Genomic DNA, 20,734 nt, shown 5'->3' with positions numbered 1-20,734 from the left:
CCTCGCCTCAATCCTACAATCCAATGTCAGTTCTTACGATGTAGGAATTGAAGCTCAGAGAGACCAAGTGTGTTTCTCAAGTTCGCATGGACGATAATGGTTAGAGGTTGAACCCAAAACAGTTTTTTTTCAACTTTATAGAAAAAAGGTAGGTTTATAATAATGAGCTTCTCACAAGACAGAACAGAGTCCCAACTGACCCACCATGAAGATGGAGCATCAGAGAAATAAAAAAATCTCTGATATTACAAACCATGAAAAATGGAGGTCTTTTGTTATGACAGCATACCCTGGACTCTCCTGACCCATTTTGTGAGGCAGAGCCTACCATTGTCCTCCCTTTGAGATATGGAAACTGAAGCATAGTGCTATTAAGTAACTTGCCAAGGTGACAGAGTTGTAAGCAAGGGGTTCCTATTTGAACCCAGATGGTTTGGAAGGCGATTTATCTCGCTGTTCTTCCAGCTGGTTTGTCTCCCAGCAGCTGATGCTTCCCATTGCCCAGGTACCCACAGAAAGATTGGGACTCCTGCCTGTGAGGACCACGAATGAAGTGTGCTCATTTTAGAGCTGCCGTAAATAATTGCCATGAACGGGGTAGCCTAAAACAGCAGACATTTATTCTTTTGAAGTTCTGGAGGTGAGAAACCTGAGATCAAGGTGTCCCTGGGGCCATGCTCCCTGTGAAGGTTCTAGGGGAAAGTCCATTCTTTGCCTCTTCCAGCTTCTGGTGGCTCCACGTGTTACTTGGTGCATGGCCCCATTGCTCAAATCTCTGCCTCCATCATCACTGGCCTCCTCTTCTTCTGTACATCTTGCTTCTTTCTGTGTGTTTTTATAAAGACACTTGTCATTGGATTTAGAGCCATCTGAAGAGTCCAGTATGATCTCCTCATCTGAAGATCCTTGACTTAACTACATTTGCAAAGACCTTATTTTTTTTAAAAAAGCTACATTCTGTGATTCTGGGTGGACATGAATTTGAGGGAATGCTAGTCAAGACGTAGAGAAGCAGAATGTTAGGCATTTACTCAGGACACTGCCTCTACGATTCCCAGATCCTATCTGGGATAGGATCTGACACCTATCAAGGTTTAAATCCCAAAGACTTCAGAAAATTGTGTCAACGCTGGATAAAGTTGGAGATCAGGGGTTGGAGACACTCAATGGGAGGGGGTGAGAAATGTGAGGAGTAGAACAAATCAAGGCTTGAACCGTTGGCCTGGCTAAGCCCCTTCGTTCTTTGATGAGGTCTCACTGCTCAGGTCTCAATCCTCTTTGATTCCTTCTTACGTTAGGCAAAATCCTGCAGCAATGGGTATCCCTTCGATTTCATAGGCATGTCTCCCTTTCCCACTTAAAGGGGAAAGCTGGGCTCCAGCTTGTGGTCTTCCAGTTCCTTGGAAAACTGAACACGAGCTCTTGCCTAATGATTGGGAAGCATGTGACTACTTGGTCTGAAAAATAGGGATAGGAAACGAGTGTCCTCAAGAACTCAGCTACAGATGTCTTGTTTGACCAGATGTCCTAGTTCTCCAAAGTAGCCTGGACTCTCCACTATCCTGTACACAGCCTGTTCACTCATTTATCCTACTTTCCTGGCCCCCAGAAAGCATTTTGGTTTGAGCCTCTCTGGGGTATGTAAAATTAAATGTACCTCACCACCAAGAGAATTAATTTCATTCTGAAAATTCTTGTCTGGTCTACATTAAAAATTCATAATCTTGCTCCTAACATAACTGACCTCATTTCTTGAGCACTAATAACCTTAGCCTTATTGTGCGTTTGCCAGTCCCCATCCTCCCTGCCAACTCCACCCCCTCCTTCCTGCCCTGAGTCACAATACAATGGTTCCAATATTGAAGGGCCCCATGCCCCAAAAGTTTCTAATCATTAGGTTTCTCCACTCACCACAAGAGAGAAGAGTCAAAGGAGAGTTTCTGTTATCCCTAGATGCTAAGGATTTTTGCAACCTGCTGGAATGCACAGATATCATAGCAAGGTGGCTATTGCAGAGGAAATAGAACTGTTCCCCCAGACAGACCCAGGCTTTGCATTTGGCTTGCAAGAAAACTTTCACAGAGAAACCCCAAGTCTTGGCATCTCCATGCCTTCACATCTAAATGGGGATAGCAATACTCTACTTGGAGAAGTTAGACAAGATGATAGTAGTGAAATCACTTCTTATGCTGCAAAACCTACACAGATACACAAGATTGCTGCCATTTTTCAATCCGCGCATTTCAAGTTTCCTCCTACATGAAGTGACTCTTCCATCCACATCCAGAACTGCCAACCAACCCTTGGTTTCTTCAGTCTGCAAAAGTTGTTGACAAGCCCATTGGAAGGCAGATGTGGATAATCAGACACATGACTTCAAAGGAGAAATACTAACACCATCATCATTATGGTCCTGGTATGATTTCAGGAGAAGTGCTTCCTTCCTGCCCATCCTCCCCCAGCAATTGCTTTCAGGTTCCCTTCACAGAATGATTACAGTTGATCCCCAATTTGGCTGCTTATGTCAATGATAATCATCTCCATAGTCTGTAATTATTGAAACCTGCTGAGTCTCCACCAGCACCCGCCCTTGGAATAGGGAAAAGAATTAATCACATCACCAAACAGATGTGACCAAATAATGGGGATGAAATATGGAAATCCACAATGAACGCTTCCTGCCATATATTCCTCCATCAATTTTACTGCAATGTGAAGAGACACAAATTAAAAATAATAATAAACATTTATTAATGTCTCCAACGTGCCATTGTTTCTCTTAACCCTTGTGTATCTGTCAAGATTCTCTAGAAAAACAGAACCAAAGAATACACACACACACACACACACACACACACCCCACAATTAGTGACTGTAAACAACATCCATTTAATAGCTCACAGTTCTGCCGGTCAGAAGTTGGGGTGGGGTGGGGTAGAGAGTCAGCTGGATTTTATATTCAGAGTCTTATAAGCCCCAAATCAAGCTATTGCCCATACCTTCTTACCTGAGGGTCCCAAGGAAGAATCTGCTTCAGGCTCATTCAGATTGTTGGCAGAATCCATTTTCTTGCAGTAGGAGGATGGAGATCCTCGCTTTGCTACTGGCTGTGACCCAGGGCTCACTCTACTTCTAGAAGTCGCCTGCACTTACACTACTTCTACCATGGCCTCCTCCAAATTCAAAGCAGCAACAGCCACTGAATCCTCCTCACCCTTAGAATCTCTCTAACATCCTGTGTTGCCACCAGTAAGCCAGAGAAAACTCTGCTTTTAAGCCCTCATGTGATCAGATGAGGCCCACATAGATAATCTCTCCCTCTTAAGGTCAACTTTGCAGCCATATCATAAAGCACAATCACCAGAGTAGTATCTCACCCCATTCACAGGTCCCATAGAATTCAGGTGTATGATTCCTGTGTTTTCCAACGCCATCAAGCAATTCTCCACTTCTCAGTGAACACTGACCCACTGCCTGACAAATTCAGCTGACTTCTGACACTATATACCTGCAGACAGCACCAGATCCCACAAGGTAAGGGCTCAGGCTCACAAGACTACCCCCTCTCCAGACACTAAGTACAAGTCCAGGCTGTCATCTGTGCTTCTGACTGACCAGCTGTACATCAGAGGCTCCCATGACTTCCTCCTCCTTGGGTTCCATCAATTTGCTATGGCAGCTCACAGACCTCAGGGAAATATTTTACGAACTAGTTACCAGTTTATTACCAAAGGATATAATTCAGAAACAACCAGATGAAAGAGATGCACAGACAAGTTATGTGATGGCTTCCATGTCTTCTCCAAGCAGGCACCCTAGTGTCCATCAATTAGGAAGCTCTCCAGACCCCATGCTTTTGGGTTTATGGAGACTTCATTACGTAGGCATATTGATCAAATCATTGGCCATTGGAAACTGATTCAATCTCCAGCCCCTTTTTCTTCCCTGGAAGTCAGGGGGAGGGGCTGAAAGTGCCAAATCTCTAATCACATGGTTGGTTCTCCTGGCAATCAGCCCCCATTCTTAGGCCTTTTCCCAAAATCACTTCCTTAACAAAAACTCAGGTATGGTTGAAGGTGGTTTGTTATAAATATCAAGACCCCTTTATCGCTCTTCTCATTTAGGAAATTCCAAGGGTTTTAAGAACTCTGTGATAGAAACAGTGACAAAGACAAAATATATATTTCTTAACAATAATCACAGGGTAGAACATCCTTTGGAGGCTTGGAAGCTTCATCTTTGAATTCAGCCTACCACACTGGTGATTCCCGTACACATAAAGCTTGAGAAGTACTATTTCACACCATTTAGAATCATAATTCACACAGTCAATTCTTAAATGTCTTATATTTTGGTTAGCAATTTGGCTAGCAAGTATGGTTCATTTTCGACTGCACTTGCATTATCTCATTTAATTCTCCAAAGGGCTTATGTATGGTAATGGATACTTCTCTTCTGAGGATGAAGAAGCTGTTACCCAGAGACTCTCCGTGTTCCACCAATATTACATGACAAGTACTCAGAACCTCTGGTATTTAATCCTGAACTCCTGCTTAAAAGTCAAACCTGCTTCCTCCCTCTCTCCTTCATACACTTCGAAAAACTCGTTTTCATAGATTATTAGAAAAGCAACTCTGATATTAAGCTCATTTTTGCTGAGGCACAAGCAACTGAGAGAATTCGTTCAGTGTTTTGTGCGTGACGTGCTGTGTGTGACGGGTTTGTCCATTTGTGAACAGGACTGACTATAATTGCTGTCTTCACCAGCATGCGATATTAACAGCTAACAGACAGGGTACTCCAGGACCTAGTGGCCCAAGGTGATAGGGAAGAGTTCTAACCTGGTCTAGGAGGCTCAATAAATCCTTGACAGTGACTTGAAATTTATGGGCGTCGATTCAAAGAGAAAGAACCCAAACGGCATTTCTGAGGAGAAATTTTTGGATCAACCCCTTTGCTTTGAAATCCTTCAAACCACACCCCCAGGATGATATAGGCATACTTCTGAATCTGTGTGTGAGGTAGAGAACATTTGCCTCGGATGAAAGTTTGAGACCTGGAGTGTGGGTTCTCAACCTGGCATCTGCAGCTATCATTGGAGATATCACGTACCGGCTCTGCGCCTCAGGTTTTGAAAAACTTTGGGTGGTTTTTGAAAAAACCTCAGGTGGTAAAGTAACTCTATGATCCTTCTGTTCAAGGATGATGTCCTAGAGACAGCAGTGAGGTGTAAAGGGAACTCATGAAAGGAAGGACCAAATACCTGGAAACCATTTTTTGGAAATCATCCCAGCCCCAGTGGCCCCAGGGTGGGGTGGAGAGCTAGCAGTCATTGAGCAAAAGCCAGAAAAGCTGGTGGCTTTGGAGTGGGCCAAGAAAAGGTGGCCTGGAGGAGCTTTGTTGTTGACAACTTTCTACAAATTCCCACCTCATGCCTGGAAGATAGCTGGGTTCAGTAACAATGTAGATCTTTTCCAACTACAGGACTCAAGTCCTGCTGAAAACATTGAACCAGACCCTTCAGTGCCCACCATCAGACACTTTCTCCTTTGACATTTTAACAGCTCAAATGGAAAACTCTTGGGGACCCAGTTTCTGAAGCATGATGAGTTGTGTCATCAAGTTAAATGATGCCACCTGTATACTTTGTTTCATCTGGAAGGCTTTTAAAGTCTGGTGTCTTTTCTTTAAAAGGGTCTAAACAGCTGGCCACCAGATGCCAGTCTCTATCCCTTGAGTTGTGTTGGCAGCTTATAGTTTGGATAATTTAATGACCAGTCTTCACTTAAGTTGGTGCACAATTCCTGCCAAGCTGGACTTTTATTATTATGTGGCATTTATATCCAGGACTATGGAAGACTTAATGAAAAGAGGATAGAGATGGGTCTGGAAAACATTCCCAAGGATAGAATGGCTGGAGCCAACAAAAATTTTAGAATTTTTAATTTAGAACCTTATGCCTGATAAACAGATGAAAATAAATATATAAAAATAAGGCCAGCTTATAGGTAATAATTCAGAACAAGTACCAAATCATGGTACTTTTCAAGACTTTCCAATATTTATCTGAAATATATCTATGGTACAATGAACTGAAGACAACACAAGGAGTGTTTGAACATCAATAGTCATAATGTTTGCCTTCCTACCGCAGGATCCACTTTTCTGAAGAGGATATACAAACTGAAGGGAAGAATCAGAATTCTCAAGATAACTGCAAAAATTCTTTTCAATACTTTTTATCAAATTTCTTTAAATATAATTCACGTATAATGTATATAATACAACCACTTTAAGTGTATGGTTTTATGGTTCAATGAGTTGTGACAATTGTCTACCCTTGTAACCACCACCACAGTTAAGATCTAGAATGTTCTCAGTACTCCCTCAAATTTTTCTGGAGCCCTTCCCTGCAGCCCCTGTGTTTTCAGTCCCCACTCTGATGCCAGACCCAGGCAATCACTGATCTTCCTTCTCACTATAATTTGGTCTGCCTGTTCTAGAATTCCTTACAAATGGAATCATATAGTATATTCTTTTTCGTATCCGATTTCTTTGGCTCAGAAGTGTTTTTGAAATTCATACACATTGTTACACAGGTCAGCCTTCCATTTTCTTTTTCTTGAGTAGTATTCCATTGTATGAATTTACCATAATTGGTTTATTTGTTCACCAATTGATGAACATTTGGGTTGCTTGTAGTTTCACTGCTGAGTAGTGTTCTATCCTATGGATATACTTAGAACTGGTGATCCAATCACAGATGAATGTTTTGTTTCTAGTTTGGGGCTATTATACATTAGGTTGCTAGGAATATTTTTTTGTATTCACTTCTTGCAGATAGTCTTTCATTTCTCTTGGGTAAATGGCCTAGGAGTGGGATTGCTGGGTTTCACAATAAGGATGTAGTTAACTGTGTATAAAGGCACCAACCAGTTCTTAGAGTGTTTGTGCTATTCTCCTCACCCACCAGCAATACACAAGAGTTCCAGTTGCTCCACATATCTGTCCACTCTTGGCAGTGTCATTTTTTACATTTTAGCCACAGTAGGGGGTGTGTACTCTTACCTCACTATGTTTTCAATTTCCATTTCCCTGGTGACACCCCTTAAGACACTCTTTTAGATCAGAAGAGAGAAGACCTTGACAAATGTATAAGAGAGAAGGCTAATGTGTAGAGTTACCGTATACCATAGTGTCTCTAGGACAGTTTGGGATTTTACCCAGTGTCCTAATGTCATTACCCACAGCACCGCCTTACTCATTTGCTCCAGCTGCCGTAGCAAAATACCACAGACTGGGTGGCTTTATTTACAGGAATTCATTTTTCCACAGTTCTGGAGACTAAGAAGTCCTAGATAGGCGCTGGCCAACTTGGTTCCCCAATGAAGCTTCCCTTCCCAGCTTGCAGGTGATCAAGCTGGAAAGAGAGAAAGAAGCAAGCTTTCTGGTGTCTTTTCTTAGGCAGGGCCAACCTTCCTGCCCTCATCTAAACCTTACTATTTCCTAAAGATGCCATCTCCAAATATCATTGAGGTTAATGTTTCAACGTATGAATCTGAGAGAGGGGGACACTCCATAGCAGCCCCGTTTAATTTGGATTAAGTTTTGTTGTTGAGTGTGCAATGTAGTCTTCTCTACCTCTTCACAAAACCTCCAGTGAATCCACATTTCTTACCAATCTATTTGAAATTGTAGCTGTGCTTGTAAGTCAGGTACCAAGAGCAGAAGTTACCTGATAATACCCCATTGCATTTGTGCTACAATTATTATAAGTTTTGAAAGCATTCAAAAGGATACACTACTATCTGCATCATCTTATTGAACTATTTCTTTCAGTCTAGTATTTTGGTTTGAAGAACAAAACCTACCTCATAAAAGCACACTGCAAATTAAAGAACCACTATCATCAATGAAAATATATTATTTCAACTTCTGGCCAGTTGTAAAATAACATTTTATTTTGACCTTTTGTGAATTGAAAGAATTATACTGCACATTCAGGTACAAGTTTATCCATGAAGGCAAAATAAAAGTTGAGCCAGACATTCTGTCCTTCCCTAAAACCAAAGCCAAGCAAAAGTGTTTTCTTGACTCTGTTCCCATTTTCCTCTTTCATTCTGGCAATAAACCACCATCAGAATGTAACGATTTCAGTTTTACATAGTCTGTCTCTTTCCTGTTCACAATATGATTCACAACATGATAACGTCCAGTCCCAAGCATTATATCTGGTAGCACTTCATGACAGGTTAGAAATAGATGGAAGCATGCATTCGTACCTTAAATTTGTTCCATAACTCTGACCACATTTTCACCATGTAACCTTTCGTATAGTTTTACCCTTATGTAGTTTCATTTGGCAAATTTTTAGCATGTATATAAATACAAGGTATCGCAAAAGGCACCATGGATAATGGAAAGTTACAAAGAAGTTTAAGACATAGTCCCAGCCTTCAAGAAACTTATACTTTAGTATGAAGGGGGGGGGGCACTTACATAAAGAACTATAAGATAAAGCAGAAAGTGGTAAGTACTCTGTGCATGAGACAAATGGTTGTAGCTTGGAAGCATTGAGTGTCCTTGTAGGCAAGGCTTTGCTGTTCCCAGAGAACTATGTATGCAAGAATTACTAGCCAAGTGGGGAAGAAAGTGATGCTTAATAGCTTTGCGAGTGCCCCCTTTGTACCACTCCCTGGTCAGGGAGAAGAAAAGCTGAACTTTTCTGATGTTTAGTGCTGAAGCACAAGGTTTATAATTTCAATTCAAACTGATATTTGCTGCTCCACATCTCCCACCCCTATATTCACAAAGCCAACACTGAACCCACTTACTTAATCATGGAAGCAGTGGTGGACCCACCTGGTGGGGCACTGACTTGCCCACTACCACACAGAAACAAGAAATTGAAAACACACACCTCACTTAAGCACAGGAAATGAAAGGTAGACAAGAGAACTGGCTCTGCTCAGCCCTGAGGATACCAGTTATTCCCCAGTCTACCACAGAATCAGAAAAAAGCTCAGCTAGAAAAGCCCCAAGCTGTCATGGCTGTGTCTCCATCTACTAATGAACTGTGGCCAGCCTTGGACCCAGCAGATTATAACTCTGTCTTCATTAGAGGGAGGTTACACCAGGAAAGGAAAATTGCAGAAAGGGAAGATGGTAGTATTATCTTTGTGTCTCCTGTGGGCTGAAGATGAGATGTGAGCAGGGAGATAAACATATCCCTCTTTCCCCACAAGTTCATTACTTTAGAACAGCCTCTTTCTGAATGTGCTTTGCCCAATATTTGTATCATAATGTGCACCACCAATAACATTCTTTGAATCAAGTGTTTCTTTGAAAAATATGGAATATTTTAGCTGTTAGTCGAAGATTGATTGCACTCATGATGCAGCTTTTTCACATCTTGTGTCCATGACTTTGGTAGACTCTCTCACACTGACTCTGGGCTTGAGCCCAGACTTGCTCTGGCCAATAGGTTCATAGCAAACTTGATGCACACACAAATTTGAAAAAATAGTTGCCTATTTGCACTTCTTCTTTTGGACTCTTACAACTTCCTTACAACTACATGCCCACACTATCCTTTTGGAGAAAAAGACCCACAAAGCAGAGTCAGTTGCCCAGCCAAGGCCATCTTGGATCAGCCAACAGCCAGAAGACCAAAAGACATATGGGTCAGTGCCCACCAAGACCAGAAGAAATGCCTACTAGCCAAGCACAGCCAAGATCAGTGGAACTGCCCAGTCAACCTACAGATTCATGAAGAATAATAAATTGTTGCTGTTTTAAGCATTTAAAAAAATTGGAATAGCTAAATGATATGCCCTAAATGAGATTGCTCTGGAATGAATTGTGTCACTCCAGAATTCATCTGCTGAAGCCCTAACCTACACTGTGATGGTATTTGGTGGTGGGGCCTTTGGGAAATAAATTGGTTTAGATGAGGTCATGAGGGTGAGGCCCCTATGACAGGATTAGTGCCTTTATAAGAAGAAGAAGAAGAGACACCAGAGTTCTCTCTTGCCACTCCATGTGAGGACACAGTGAGAAGGCAGCCATCTAAAACAGGAGGAAGAGAGCTCTCATCAGAACCTGACCACACTGGCACCCTGATCTCAGACCTCCAGGCTCCAGAACGCCGAGAAAATAAATGTGCTGTGTAAGCCACCACTTTACAGTATTTTGTTATGGCAGCCCAAGCAGACTAGGACAGCTTTTGGTACCGAGAAGCAGGGTGCCAGTGTACCAAACACTTGAACATCTGAAAGCAACTTTGGAATTGAGAAATATGAATTTGGAATATTGTCCAAATTGGAAATATAGACATTAATAGCAATTCTGGCAAGTGTCAGACAGATGAGGGACATGTTATTGGGAACTGAAGGAAAGGTAATCCTTGTTTAAAATCTTAAAATCAGCAGAGAACTTGGTTGAACTATATTCCTAGTGTTTTGAAGGAGGCAGAAACTGTGAGCAACAAAACCGGATGTTTGGCTGAGATTTCTAAGCAAAATGCTGGAGAAGTGGCTTCCACGCTCCTGCTGCTTGGAGTGAAATGCCAAAAGAGATAAATTAATTGAAAAAAGAACTGTTACACAAAAATGAACTATAAATTGAGGGTTTAGAAAATTCTCGGCTTATGCATATCGTAAAAGTAAGAAACTTGTTCTGAAAAGTACACGGAGGGGGTAGCTGAACAAGCATTTGATAGAGAGATCATGGGTGGAGCTCACTCACTTAGTCAGACATCTCAACAGAAGCCAGGAATAGAGATGGGATTTTATCAACAGAGACACTGCCTCTTTGACTACAGGAGAAAAAAAAAGGTGGGAGAAAATAAAGGAAGGCTGTCATGTTGGTTTTTTTTTTTTTTTTGATTTTACAGGATGGAACCATATCGTTCTTTGGCAGTAAACATGTACTGTCTTTCCAGAAAAGGGAAGAAGGAACCCTCAAAGCAATTCAGAAATCATCAAGGCTACCACTGTCACTACAGACCCAGAATACACAGGCTCAGAGGCAAAATGGCCTCCACCACAGTTTCAAAGAGTGAGAACACCACCCAATACAGCCTCATGGGTGTGGGCACCCTGCTAAACTGTGGGGTGATACTACTACCCCCAGGCAGTCTGGAGGCAGAGCACCAAACCAAAGTGGCTTCTTCACAAAACTTAAGATCGAATGCAAATTGCCTTGCAATTGCCTTGCTAAGTTTTGGACTTGCCTGAGGCCTATTCTCCCTTTCTTCTTTCCTATCTCTCCTTTTATAATAATGTCTACCCTATGCCTGTTCAACTATTGCACTTTGGAAGCACATAACTTCTCTGGTTTCACACATTCACAGCTGAAGAGGGATTTGCCTCAGGATGAATCTTGCCTAGAGTCTCACCCATATCTGACTGAGATGATATTTATACGAGAATTTGGACTTTAGAGTTGATACTAGAACAAGTTAAGACTTTGGGATGGAATTAATGTATTCTGAATACAAGTACAACATGAATTTTGGAGGACCTGGGGCAGAATGTTATGGATTGAATTGCGTTCCCTCCAAATTCATATGTTGAAATCCTAACACTCAATGTGATGGCACTTGGAGATGCGTCTTTGGGACATAGTTAGGTTTAGATGTCACAAGGGTCGGGCCCTCGTGATGAGATTTGTACCCTATAGAAAGAAGGAAAAGACACCAGAACTCTATCTCCCTGCCATGTGAGGACACAGTAAGAAGGTGCCCTCAAGAAGACAGAAAGAGAGCTCTCACCAGAACCGAACCCTGACGGCACTCTGATGTCAGATCTCCAGCCTCCAGAACCATGAGAAAATAAATTTTTATTGTTTGGAGCACCCAGTTTATGGCATTTTATTATGGCAGCCTGAGCAGACTAAGAGATTCCTATATATAGCTAGTATCATCCAAACTTATTTTACTGTCATGTTTCTTCCCATGGAACATTCCAGAATATGAATCTACAGACAACACTCCAGGGAAACACTGGAATAAATAAATTGTAATAATATAAGTGCATCGGGATGCCAGATTTCAGAGACATAATAAAGAAACAATCAGTATTTTATGATGGAATTTGGGGGGAAAGTAGAAGAGGGAGTAAAAGCAGTATTTAAAATCCTGACAACCTGACAGGATTGTGGTTTTAATGACAGAATTAGGTAACTCAGGAAGAGTGAGTTTGAGGGAAAATAGTTTTCTTTTGAGATATTAAACCTGAAGAGAATGTGCTATCTCCAAGAAGTAAGATCCAGCAGGCATGAGAAAAACAAGAATGGTGTCAGGGGAGAGGTCCTATTAGTTCTATAGATTCCAAAGAGAGGGTGACCAACGCATGAAAGAAAGATCCCACAGAGGAAAGAGAGTCAAAGGCTAAGTGTTGTGCCTCAAAGCGCTGGGACATAGGTGGGGCATACATACAGAGGCTAAGAGTAGGAAAATGACTTTTCAAGGCCAGTTCAGAGTTCAGGCTATAACTCTAACTGTTGAATTCTTGGTAAGCTTACCACAGGGCTCACGAGTCATTTAGCAATAAATTGGACATTGGTTCACCGAAGGGCAACCAATCAAGATGGCACCTTAATTGAAGTCATGTTACATAAAGAACAGTTAGAGCCAGAATCATCGAAGTTGGGATGAGGAAAACGGGCCTGTGGGAGATGAGAATGGCTGAACGTAGCCTTTGGAGATTGTAACAGCTTTTACGTGTGGAAAACTGAGCAGGAATATTTGCTGTTGCTCAGAGAATAACCTGGTGAAGTTGTGGCCCCTTTCCCTGGGAACAGACAAGCAGAAATGGAGTGGCCTCTGCCACGGCTGTGAAGGAGGCTCGTGGACAGACAGAGAGAGTTAGATTGTCCCCAGTCGGCTATCCTCTGATCTACAAACAGATAGTCTCCTTTTCTCATTTTGATGAGTGGCAATAAGCTGATCTTCTACTTTATATCACCAAGAAGGTAAAAAGGGGCTTTCAGATTTGCTCACCATGACTGGAATCCATGAGAGGTGAAATCTCGAGAAACTCACAGAAGCGGCTCTATCCCGTCTCCGTCTCTCACAGCTAATAGTGACAAGCACACAGTAGGCATCTGTGGATCATCTAACCCTCTGGAGCAGGGCAAGGGCCCCCCGAATGGCTTCACCTCGAAGTTATGACTAGATTATTCCCTACCACTCTCGATAAAGAACATTTCACTTAACTCTCCCATCTCTAAACTTCAGCAACATCTTCCAAGAGGAAGATGAAATTTTCCAACAAGATTCATTTCTCCTTTGGCCTCTTTCTCGATGTCTTCACGTATTTGATAGAACTCAGCAAAGGCTTTATTATAAGATCCAGATGAAGCCACCTGGGTTTTAGGATATAATTGGAAACTTGGCTGCTGAATGCATGCAAAGGAGAAGAAATAGAATCAACCATAAGAGCACAGACCCTAATATATGAAAAATGTTCAAACTTTATAATTGCATTCAGATAGAGGACTGCAGGTTTTCCAAGAATAACAACTGGTGCCTCTAAGAGTTTAGAGTGTCTTTCACAAGTAATCTGTATTCATCTCAAATGTAATGGATGCGAAGGAAAATATATGGTGCATGAATCTTCTCTGCATTTGGTGTGGAGATTGTGTTTTAACCAGCATTTAACAGCTCAGGTACTGGAAGAACCAGACAACCTACATTCAAATCCCAGCTTGGCTACTTACTGACTGTGTGACCTTGCACTAGTCACTTAACCTCTCTGTGCTCATGTGTAAATTGAGGATAATGTTAGTATCTATTTTATAGGATTGTTGAAAGGATTAAATGAGCTCATACACTTAGCACATGAACCAGTGTCTCATGCATCGTTAATGCTCGACAAATGTTTGCAATTTTGCCACTATTGTTTAAAACGGTAGAAAAGAAAAGGGTCTGACCCTTTTACAAGCGTGTGTGGAATGAAAGAAGCCACATTTCTAGTGGGAGGGGCTCAAAATACTTGAGTTAGAAACAAAATGTATGGGGGTGCCTGGGTGGCTCAGTCGGTTAAGCGGCCAACTTCAGCCCGGGTCATGAATTTGCTTTCGTGAGTTCGAGCCCCACGCCGGGCCCTGTGCTGACAGCTCAGAACCTGGAGCCTGCTTCGGATTCTGTGTCTCCCTCTCTCTCTGCTCCTCCCCTGCTCATGCTCTGTCTGTCTGTCTCTCTCTCTCAAAAATAAATAAAGATTTAAAAAAGTTAAAAAAAAAAAAACCAAAATGTATGAACTAGGACTTTCTGTACCTACATTTAGAGCAGTTCAAAGCCAACAACACATGGCCTGAGTAGAGGGCAGCTTTTATTAGCTTTCAACTAGCATTAATAAGCTGTTTAGCCCATTTTGACTGAGGGGCAGCCTGGAACAGTCAATGTCAGGATGATGGCCTTGTTCTGTACACACAGTAAAATAAATGTTTGGGTAAGTGGAGTTTACACTAGTTAAATGCTAAACAGAGTATTTAACTTGTAACTTGGAGTTTATAACTTCCTCTATCCCTTGCTTTGAAGGTTGCTTGTGAAATCTGACAGTGACTTAGTGGACAATTTTCTTAATAAATGCAAGCATTTTTAAAGATGGGGAATAAATGTTGTTTTCAGCATCTATTTCTGTCACTAATCTTTCTACGGTTTCCAATTTACTTAGCCCGATGGCACACAATTTTTAAACCTTCACTTTATCGTGTTCCCAACTGACATTTAGCTAGATTAGTTTTGCAAGAGAGAGAAAGCGGGGATTTACGTTTAATATAAAAATACCCATCAGGGGCGCCTGGGTGGCGCAGTCGGTTGAGCGTCCGACTTCAGCTCAGGTCACGATCTTGCAGTCCGTGAGTTCGAGCCCCGCGTCGGGCTCTGAGCTGATGGCTCAGAGCCTGGAGCCTTCTTCCGATTCTGTGTCTCCTTCTCTCTCTGCCCCTCCCCCATTCATGCTCTGTCTCTCTCTGTCTCAAAAATAAATAAACGTTAAAAAAAAAAATACCCATCATTTGTCAAGCACTTTTTACAGTGTCAGGCCCTGCTCTGCATTTTTTGCATATATTGCCTCATTTAATCTTCTAAGAATCTTTCAAGGCAGCTATCTGTGTTAGAGTATTTGACATTAGCTGACTCTGACAAGCCCCCAGACTCAGTGGTGAGACACAGCATAGGTTTATACATTTTCCCATAATGTCTGATGCCGTCATGTGGTTCCCCCAGGCAGCATTTTCTAAGGGATGCCTCAGGGTTTGGGTGCCCTCTACCCTGCAGCTCCAGCACCTTCGCTTCCTGCCAAATGGAGAGAGAAGAGGGAAAAATGTGCCCTAGGCACACCACCGCTAACTACCTGAGCCCCAAATGAACCCTCCTTAGCCCTGCTCATGTCCCATTGGCCAGAAATCAGTCACATGGTCCACCCAACCTCAGAGGCGGCTAGGAAGCAGGGAGGAATACTTGACATCACTAAATTTTAAACCTACCTGCCATAATTTACCCTTCTGGTCACTAAATACCTATTTTCTCCCCTCTTTCCTTATATATAAGGAAGAGAACGCAAACACAGAATCCGTGACTCTTCGGATTCCATCTGGTCATTGCACCCAGCTCAAAGTGCAGACTTCCGAGTTATGTGAGGTGCTTGTCAAAGTCCGGATCTGCCATTTCTCCATCCAGTGGTCTATAAATTAAAAGGAAAGGGATCTCTATCACCCAAAAAGACAAATTAAAAGGAAAGTGATCTCTATCATCCAAAAAGACAGGTTTCCTCCATCATGCTCGCTCTTTCTCTCTCTCTCTCTCTCTCTCTCTCTCTCTGTCTCTCTCTCACACACACACACATACACACACGTGCACACACGCACACACACTCTACAAATGGAGTAACAGTGATGATAGAACTACAACAAAAAAATGTCCCTTCAGAGAGATGCCCAACAGCCATTGATGCCACATCTCGCCAGGCAGACATAGGGAAAGGTTCAGGCTATGGGCCTAGCTCCGTTTTCTGGGGAGAGCTCCCTTGTCCGTTTTTCTCTGTGGCCATCAGTTCCTCCTTCTGGGAGTCTCCCCTTGCTACCCCCGAGCTGTGTATTGGGCAGCCAGCCCTCCGTACAGCCAATAGTTCACCTGCTGGAGGGAGCGGTTGTTTTTTCAGTCTTGAAAGATACTCTGAGTACCGGCTTATAGTTATTTCAGCGACAGAAAGTCCTCAAAAAAAATTCGTAGGTTCCTAAAAACCATGAAGTTTAGGTACTGTCTCTCTATTCCCTTTTATTTCTGTGTAGCGTTTAGCCATTTCCTTCCGGGGCTCATCTCATTCTCGAAATACCTTGCAAAATGCAGTCAATAGCAGCCAACACACACGGCGGATGTTTTCCCCACAGTCTCGCGTCCTAGAGCTGCGGGGTGACTCGCACAGATGGCTGTGCGCGTTATCACAGATGTCGGTTTCACCACATGTGTCTGTTAGGGCAAAACCTGGCACTTTACTCGTCCAGCCTCCGGTATCCATTTCCTTGCCACTCAGCTCCTGACGACCCGGCCAGTGACACCGAGCGTAGGTTTTTATTAGGCAGCACCCTACGTCCATTACCAATTTTGGTATTGATCAGGGAGACAACACTAGCCACTGTGGTCAATGGCAGTGACTCACAATAGGTCCTGCTGAGTGACCCATACGTAGTGAGGTGCTGAGTTAATGGTCGTTGAGTAAATGCAGCATTATGTGTCTCTATACAATTAGGTTATTTAGCATATTTGTATTTAATCTTTCACAATTAAGCAAACAAATTCCTAAGGAAATTAAGTGCATATTCAAGGTCACAAAACTGGAAAATCATAGATCAAGGTCCGGGACACTACCTGTACTCGTGCCTATAGACGTCTCTTCAGTAGTAGCCAGAGCGAAAATAGACTCGACCTTTTTCTCTGCTTTCATAGGAAAGAAAATCTGAAACCTGACCGCTTCCCTGCAGTTGTAGACCCTTTCTGTCTTTGCGCTATTTCAGTCAGAGGTATTATCCTCTGTCTATGGCATAACAGTTCCTTTAAGTGAGTCAAAAAACACAGTGGAAAATAACCTATAGTTTTAAAATAATGAATGAGGTTTTTGTCCTGTAATTTGTTCAATTTGTTCATGTAAGTTTACATACTTAATAGCATACTTAATAGACTACACCTGTGTCCGTATCTCTATTCTCCACCAAATGGTTTACTTATTTAACTAATGTTTGCTATATTCACCAAGGAGATTTTACTATACCATAACCATTCATTAAGTCTGGCAAGGGCACACATTGTCCTGTTTACTCTCTGCATAAGCTTTGACATATCCCTCCCCAGTGCAAACCCAAATTGTCAAAACTGTCGAATGATCTGAATCCAAATGATACTTTATTCATGCAGCATGTATTTATTGAGGACTTATTATCTCTCGGGAACTGAGCGAGACCTGCTTTAAGATATACTATAAATATTTTTTAAATCATCATTTTCAGCTGGCCACACTTTAAGTTGGGTATAATTTGAAATCACAAATGCTCAGGGTGTGTGTGTGTGTGTGTGTGTGCGCACGCGCGCGCACGGGCGCATGGGTGTTTCATGGCAGGTGGGGAAGGGTGGTGGCACTAGTAAAATCAGTAACACTGTATGTCACAAGACTTATATCCTGCTGCATGGACACACTCTGCAAAGTAAATATCCCTCCTGGAGTTTATGATTCACATTCAGGATGCAGGTTAACATAAGCCCGATGCGAATGACGTCATTTTAGGTATGTTCTCCCTTTTATGAAAACATCACATACGCTAATTTTACATTTTCAAGCAGACAAATTAGGGAAGAATTGCGTGGAAATAATTGTGTTAGCAAACGTGACGTCTAAGCCTAATTTCACCAGGAGTAACCGTTCTCTAAGTTGAGACAGAAACTTCCTTATGTGCTTTTATGCATCCAGTGAAGCGATGCCATTTGGTCTCAAGGCACCGCTTGAAAAGGCAAAGCAGCTTCAAGCGCCACAGCGAGAAGAGCTACGGATAAAAGAGAGAAACAATTGCTCAGATACCTGAAACCTTTGCCTCTCGCTTGCCTCAGTCTGGAGTTTGCGGAAGAAATTCACCCACTCCCACTCCTGCCTAACGAGCGTATATATTAAGCTCTTTGAAATGTGAGTATTATGGGAAGGATCGCAGTTGCTTTAAATTATAGACGTTGGCAAGTGGCGGGGAGGAGCAGGAGGTTGTTTAAACTGAGAAAGACAGTTGCAAAACTTCATGCAACAGCATGAGCTCCAAGCTTCAAACACATTCTCGTGCTCAGAAGAGCACTTTATTTTTCACCGAGTTACTTTTTGTATTGTTTCGAAGCGGCTTCGAATAATATACACATATTCCTGCTTTCAATTTTTTAATGGTTTCTAAATTCATGGGACAACCAAAGCAAGAAAGCCTCATGTCTTGGGGGAAATGTTGATAGCGGCAACGCCTAGAAAAGGTAAGCTCCTATTTTCATTGCACTTTTTCTCTTTTTCCCTACTGTTTGGCCTTCGTCAAAAATATATACTGGAAGAACTTAAGACAGCTACTTGTAAAGAAGGGGGGAACTTGTAGAAAGTACGTCAACAAATGATAAATCAAGAGGTTGGAAAACCTCAGCGATCATGCCTTCTCCTGCCTTCTATTCCGCTTGACCCAAACCTCTGTGAAATAGCTTTGACTATTTGAAAAAATGTCATTTCTCTCAGAAAATGTGCGCAGGTCCTCCGAATTTCCAGCCTGATGCACCCCACATTCACTAGTGGGGTGATGGGCTCATTTATTGCCCAGGTCAGAGGATCCGTGTTTTTTTGTCCGGTTGTATGTAAGTCAACTTCCGGAGCTGTGATCTTTCTATTAACTCAGAAACCATTCCCAGGGAAGATTTTAATATCTTTCCAAAAATTCTCTTAAGTGTGGTTACTATGACTTCTTATAAACTTGTTTTGCAGAATATGGTTTTAAAAGTTAAATAAATCACTTGGCTTTTCCTTTGTAACGACGCGAGAGGATGTTACAGCTATTATGTCCTGGGAGAAAAAAAGTCCAATTCCAAGTTTGTGCATTCCGGTTGTCGTTGACTGACAATGCTGGTGTCTGGGTAGGGTGGCTGTGCCTTCTCGACTGTGCCTCAGATACAGGTAGGGAGCAGAGAGACTCAGATATTCCTCGGTTTTCTATTGCATTGGTCCTACGGGAAGTATGCTGTGGTTTGAGTTAGAAAGGTGCAAAAATGTGTGGTGTGTTATTCCTATTTCCCTGGGAAAGTCTCTGTTATCAGATTTCCCATCTTTCTGAGGCAGAATTCCAGGTGCAAAGAACTAGCTATCCACAGAGATCTAAGTCCAAATTCTTCCAGCAGGCTGCGATTTGAACAGAGCTGTGCGTTCGTTCCTCCACACACACATATGTACTCACAGGCGGAGGTTACAGAGCCCCGTGGGTTGGACCGAGCTGGAGGGGTCTGGGGCCTCTAGGCAAGCGCGGTCTACACAACCCACTGGTACAGAAGCAGGACGGACATCCCCTCAGGCCTGGGTGAGAAGGCGAGGCTCTGCCCCGGGGAAGCGTGCTTGGGTTGGGAAGGGTTCTACCTGCTTTGCCAGACCAGCTGCTGCCCTGTTTCTGGGATATTTTTTTTTTTACTTCTGTGTCAAATTCTGATTATGTAAAGTGGATTATGGTGGCCTCCCCTACCTTTTGTGGTCTCAGTGAAAAGAAAGAGGTTAAGATCAAAAGAAAGACGTTGTGAGCAGAGAGACGGCAGCTAGATCATTGCAAGGTGGTCAAGGGAAACTGCCAGCTCCTTTCTCCATCCCCAGCTGTTAGTGGAGGGAGGGATCCGTGCCTGCCACCCTGCTGTCCTTCTCCCCGTGTCTTCCCGGCTCTCTCTTCCTCCTTCCATTTCTGTCCACACCGGCCATGCAATCTCAAGAGAGGGAGCAGCGGGTTGGACAAACAAGATTATTACCATCTCCTCCTCTCCACCAGTCCCAGGCCAGTTGGGGAAGCCCCCACCCTATTTGGAGGGGGGGGTCTCCAGGACCCCACCCCATGACCTCATCACAGGCAGCCGGGGAGCTGGGATGGCCAGCAGTTGCATGGCGCCTGAGTGCACCCTGGGGAAGGGTGCGGCCCAGAAATGCGCAGTGTGGCATGACGTGGCTGCTGGGGAGTGGGGCGCGGACTTCCTATCATGGGCTCTCGTGGAGGCTGGCGGCATTTCTGGAAGCCAGGCCCGCCAGGCCCCACCTCTGGGCCTGAGAAGGCCCAAAGAAGACAAAAACAAAAAGGCAATTAGCGTTGCTAATGAAGCCCCAGGCCAGCTGACTCATCTGAGGCACAGCCACTGGGGGGCTTTGTAATGAAACCTGGACAACACCCTGGAAAGGACAGGTCAGGGTTGTCCCCAGAAGGACACTGATGAGAGGCCGAGGTGACCTAATCGTGCTCTTCACCTCGGAGACGCTGGGGAGAGGCAACATCTGCGAGGCACAGAGGGAGGACGCTGTTAACTAGTGAACTCCCAAGCAGCTCAAGAACCATGCTGTCCGAACCTGGGAAGGTTTGGAACCAGACTCAGCCCAGGTTGGCAGCTACAATCACACCCCCATGTCTGAAGAGCCCCAGGCTGAGGAATCAACCCCCCAGAGTAGCTGGGAAGATCATGATTCACTAAGCTCTGAGT

The 20,734-nt window shown here is 43.2% G+C and overlaps 1 protein-coding gene across 1 annotated transcript in view; it reads left to right on the top strand.

The window, feature by feature from the left end:
• The first annotated feature begins 18,083 nt into the window (after positions 1-18,083).
• C1QTNF7 (C1q and TNF related 7) overlaps positions 18,084-20,734 on the top strand; it is a 106,021-nt gene continuing 103,370 nt past the window's right edge. The window contains exon 1 of the mRNA XM_015072975.3: positions 18,084-18,505. Within this exon, the coding sequence (XP_014928461.1) occupies positions 18,478-18,505 (28 nt within the window). The 5' untranslated portion in view covers positions 18,084-18,477. The remainder of the gene's footprint in view (positions 18,506-20,734) is intronic.

This window comes from Acinonyx jubatus, chromosome B1 (genome assembly GCF_027475565.1).
Source record: "Acinonyx jubatus isolate Ajub_Pintada_27869175 chromosome B1, VMU_Ajub_asm_v1.0, whole genome shotgun sequence".
Taxonomy (NCBI): domain Eukaryota; kingdom Metazoa; phylum Chordata; class Mammalia; order Carnivora; family Felidae; genus Acinonyx; species Acinonyx jubatus.
The sequence above is the reverse complement of the archived record's forward strand: the minus strand, read 5'-3'. Positions and strand labels throughout refer to the sequence as shown.